This window comes from Acanthisitta chloris, unplaced genomic scaffold, assembly GCF_000695815.1.
Source record: "Acanthisitta chloris isolate BGI_N310 unplaced genomic scaffold, ASM69581v1 scaffold38372, whole genome shotgun sequence".
Taxonomy (NCBI): Eukaryota; Metazoa; Chordata; class Aves; order Passeriformes; family Acanthisittidae; genus Acanthisitta; species Acanthisitta chloris.
Genome location: NW_008661699.1, coordinates 1 through 4,817, shown reverse-complemented (window position 1 = coordinate 4,817; position 4,817 = coordinate 1). Strand labels below are relative to the sequence as shown.

At 44.0% G+C, this 4,817-nt stretch overlaps 1 protein-coding gene across 1 annotated transcript; it reads left to right on the top strand.

The window, feature by feature from the left end:
- Positions 1-909: 909 nt before the first annotated feature.
- Positions 910-4,279, top strand: LOC103798075 (the record flags this gene model as incomplete). The annotated part of the gene is made up of 2 exons (XM_009070318.1): positions 910-2,036; positions 4,156-4,279. Coding segments are annotated over exons 1-2 (1,251 nt in total), but the record flags the coding sequence as incomplete, so codon positions are not given.
- Positions 4,280-4,817: the final 538 nt, after the last annotated feature.

Below are 4,817 nucleotides of genomic sequence, written 5' to 3'. Positions count from 1 at the left end.
AAAAAAAAATCTTTTCCCATCTACAAATTCCAATTAAAACATTTCCAAACTCAAATATTTTTTTTTTCTGCTTGGAAATTTCTAATTTCTTTTGCTTCAGTCAAATTCTGAATTTGAGGCTTGGAAAAATCTTCTAGAATTGTTGGAATTAGGAATTTGAGGCTATTTTAGCTCTGTCAGGGTCGGAAAGGAATTTTCCCGAAAAATATTCCCAAAATTCCATCAATTATTTGCTGCTTAATTCACTTTTCCATAGGATTAAGACAAGAAAATGTGGGGAAAAAATCCAATTTTTAATCCTGATCGTTGATTTTTTTCGAGATAAATTCAATGAACCACAAGATCCCCCAATCCTTGGATAAATTTGCCCCAAAAAATGGGATTTAACCCCAAATTCTTTCCTGCTTTTCCAACATTTTTCCCTTTTCAGTGGGAAAACACAACCAGGTGGAAGCAAAAACCTGGAAAATGCTCCAAAATTTGGAGCTGTTTGCCCAAAATTTTTGCCTAATTGGGAAAAATCTATGAAATAATTCAACCCTCATTTCCAAACTTGGAATATTTCAACATTCCCAAAGGATTTGGGCAAAATTTAGTGGGGTTAAATAGGAAATTTTAGGAGTTTTCAGGGTTTTCCCTAATAATTTGTGGAAATTTAGGAATTTTTGGGTCAGGTTAAGAATGGAGTGTTTAGTTTGAGGAGGAATTGGATATTTTAGGGCAGGTTCATTCCTTGGAGTTAAAATCCATAGAAAACTGGAAAATCTTGAGGGATTTAAGAGTGAATATTCCCAAAAAATTCCAACTATCCCAACTTTTTTTTTATCCTGCTGCATGTCCTTTGCTTTGCTCCTCTTGCTGCCACTACATTCTTGTCCTTCTCTTTTAATGCTTCCAAAATTTGGGAAGATGAGGACCAGGAAATCTCCTTGTCCCATGGATAAAACTTGGGGAGACAAACACGGATATTCCGGAGCCGATGGAGATTCCACCACAGCCTTGGAAGTCATCAATGGTGTCTGCCATGAGAATTCCATGGATGGAGACCTCAAAAAACCAAGGAATGGCAAAAAACAACGGAAAAGGAAGCGTTCTCCCAAATCCAAGCCCAATTTTTCCAAACTGGATTCTCTCCTGCTTGGAATGTCGACCGACGGAGTGTGGTTGGACAAACCTTTGTATGATCATGCAGAGATGGAATACAGGAAGAAATTGATGGATTCCTGGAATCAGGAAGTAGCTGAGATTGGATTGTTGGCTCAACATTCCCCAGTCAAGAGCAAATCTAAGGAGATTCCCAAGGCAAGGATGGTTTCCTCATCCCAACATTGTTCCCATGGATTCCTGGCTGCGTGTCATCACGTTATCCAAGGAGTTTGGCTCAATAAATTGGACTTTGATAAAGCCGAGGAGATATTTGTGGAAAAATCCCAATTTTTCCTTCCACCAAATGTTTTGGTTATCCCATCCGGAAGGGTTGGGAATGTTGGGTTGGGAACTCCGGATGAAGGTTACGTTACAGCTCTTCCTACTCCTGCCACGCCAAGTTTCGCTCCAGGAATTATTCCTACTTCTTCTTCCTCTTCCATTCCCAACTTGGATCAGCAAACAGTGAATGGCAAACCTCAAATTTCCAACTGGGAAACTTTAACTTCGGAAGTTTGGTTGGAAAAACCTCTTTACGACGGCGCCGAGAAGAATTTCTACCAGAAGATGTTGGAGAAAAACCAAGAATTGGAAATATGGAAAATCCACCAGGAGGATAGGAAAAGCCATCCCGTTGGGAAGCAAAAGGTTGGGAAAAACATGGAAATTCCTAAGCCTTTTCCAAGTGCTTCCAAGCAACTTCCAAGTTATTTTTTCCTGCATGAGGACAGCGAATCCGTGTGGCTCGACAAGTCGCTGTACGACGCGGCCGAATCCAGGTTTTACGCAGCCAAAACTTGGGAAATGGGATCAGGAAAGAATCCAGAGCTTCAGGAATCTACTGTAGGAATTCCTTCCCAACCTTGGAACATCCCAACGGCTGAAAGGAAGTAGGAAAAGTTTGATTTGGGGGTAAAAAACATGCAAAAAACCCAAAAAAAGCACCAAAAATCAGGATTGAGCCCAATGGAATTTTTTGCATGTGGATTTGGGAGATGCTGTAGGGAATTGGGACAGGGAATTCTTTGAGAATTCTTCTCTTCCAGAGGAATCCTGGTGGATATAGGTTGTGTTTGTGAGGTGTGAATGGTTCAGGGTTGGGAATTGAGCTGTTATCCCAGTTTTACATGGATATGGGATCATCCTCCATTCCATCCTCTTCTTCCATGTAAAATCCAGCACTGTATCCAATATCCAGCTGGAAGAACATCTGGAGATGCCTGGAAAATGATTTAGGATGTGTTTTTTTGGCTTTTGAGGGATAAAGTTGTTGTATTCACTCCAAAAAACCTTTGGAATTCTCTGGGATCCTCTCCAAAGGTTGATGGTTTAGGTGTTGCTTTGCAGAGCTAAGTGAGAGACTGAGATTCCTGGAAGAAAAAAGTCTTGGAGCATCCTTATTCCTGATACTTCTGATCCTTGGGATTTGTGGGAAAGGGTTTGGAATCTTCCTCAGCTGTTGCATTTTTCCACCTTATCCTGGTTGGGATAATCTTCTCCGAGTTGGTCACAGCTTGATATTGGGTCATTCCTTCCCCTTTTCCTAGGAAAATCCATGTGAAATCTGAGGCAGGAATTGGATCTGGATTTGGTATTCCTGGTTGGAAGCCAAGCAGGATCCTGAAGGTTTGGATCCCAGGAATGGAGGTCTCATGGATGGTGTGGTGACCTCTGGGGTCTCCTGTTCTTCCCCCCCAAAAAAAATAATTCCATCTTTCGCTTCCCTGGAAGTTTTTCATGGAGAGCTCTGGGATTTGCGATGCCAAGGAGAGGTTTGGGAATTGTTGCCTGGTGGAACCTGATCCAGGTGTGAATTCCATCCCTGTTCCCACCACCTCCTCAAACAGCTTCCCTACCTGTGTCCTGGCTGGAATTGAGGGCACTTTTCCCTTGAAATTTGGGAAGGAATCCACCTTTGGAAGCTACTGCTGAAAATTCCACCCTTTCTCAGTAGGGTTGGGGTGTTCCATGCCTGTTTTCCATGAAATGACAGGTCTATCCCTTCCAAGTGAGGCGTTGGCTGATGATCCCAGTTTTCCTAGAGAAGCTGTGGCTGCTCCATCCCTGGGAAATATTCCAGGCCAGGTTGGATTGGGGTTGGAGCAACCTGGATTGAGTGGAAAGTGCCTATGGCTGAGGGTTGGAATGGGATGATCCTTACAGGCCCTTCCAAGCCAAAATATTCCATGATTTCATGAAACATGTTCCCATCCCTGAGTTGTAATCCCAAACCATTCCAGATTCCATGGAACATGTTCCCATCCCTGAGTTGTAATCCCAAACCGTTCCATGATTCCATGGATCATGTTCCCATCCCTGAGCTCCAATCCCTTCCAAACCATTCCATGATTCCTTCCAAACCATTCCATGATTCCATGGAACACGTTTCCATCCCTGAGCTGTAGTCTCAAACCATTCCATGATTCCATAGAACATGTTCCCATCCCTGAGTTCCAGTCTCTTCCAAACCATTCCATGATCCTATGGACCTTGTTCCTATCCCTGAGCTGTAGAACCTTCCAAACCATTCCATAATTCCATAGATCATATTTCCATCCCTGAGCTGTAGTCCCAAACCATTCCCTAATTCCCTGGAACCTGTTCCCATCCCTGAGCTGCTATTCCAGGAATGTCTATCCCACATTTTTCCCTCCTGGGATCTCTGCCTGGACCTTCAGGTCCCACCTTGACCAGTTACCTCCCAAATCCCAACCCTTATTCCCTGTTCATCCTCCTCCCCAACCCATTTCCCTTAGGAGCAGCTTCCCTAGCTCAATCTAAAAATTCCCAGAGTCCTTTTTCCTGGAAAAAACCCTTTGGGATGAGCTGATTCCTCCCCTCTTGGATCCCCTTGACCTCCCACCCCCAGGTGATTATCCTTTTCCTTAAGAGGATTTTCCCTCCTTAAACCTTCCCAGTTCTTCTCTCTCAGGCCACACCAGCTGCTCCAGCTTCCCACGCTCCCAAAACCTCATTTTTCCTGGGATTTTTTTTTCCTCATTCCCACAGGAAAATGGCCGTGGATTATTTCCTTCACGACAAGGTTTGGTTGGACAAGTACAAATACGACGACGCCGAGCGACGATTCTATGAGCAGATGAACGGCCCCGTGGGCTCCTCCTCCCGTTCCCAGGTAATCCTGCCATTCCCAGAAATTCCCAGGACACAATCCCATGGGATTTTGGCATGGCTTCCACTCCTGGAGCTGCTTTTTCGTTGGTTTCTTTGGGAATTTGTTCAGCCAACCCTCAATGATCACCTCGGGTTGGGTTATCCGTTGATGTTGACTCCGAAGGGTTTGATCAGTTTAGTTTGGAGTTGTTATCCCGAATTTTTTGCCAGGCTGCTGGGATGGATCCAGAGGGATCCCAAAAAACCCACCGATTCCCTTGGAAAACTTATCCTGTCCCTCCTTCTTCCCTGTTTCTCCCTGTTTTCCTTCCATTCTGAAGCAGCAAAGCAGGACTTAATTTCCAACAGTTATCCCTATTTTTTTTCCATGCTACTGGGATAGATCCATGATCCATAGGGATCATTTTGATCCCAAAATACCCACTGATACCCTTGGAAAACTTATCCTGTCCCTCCTTCTTCCCTGTTTCTCCCTGTTCTCCTTCCCTTCTGGAGCAGCAAAGCAGCAGTTTAGTTTCCAACAGTTATCCCTATTTTTT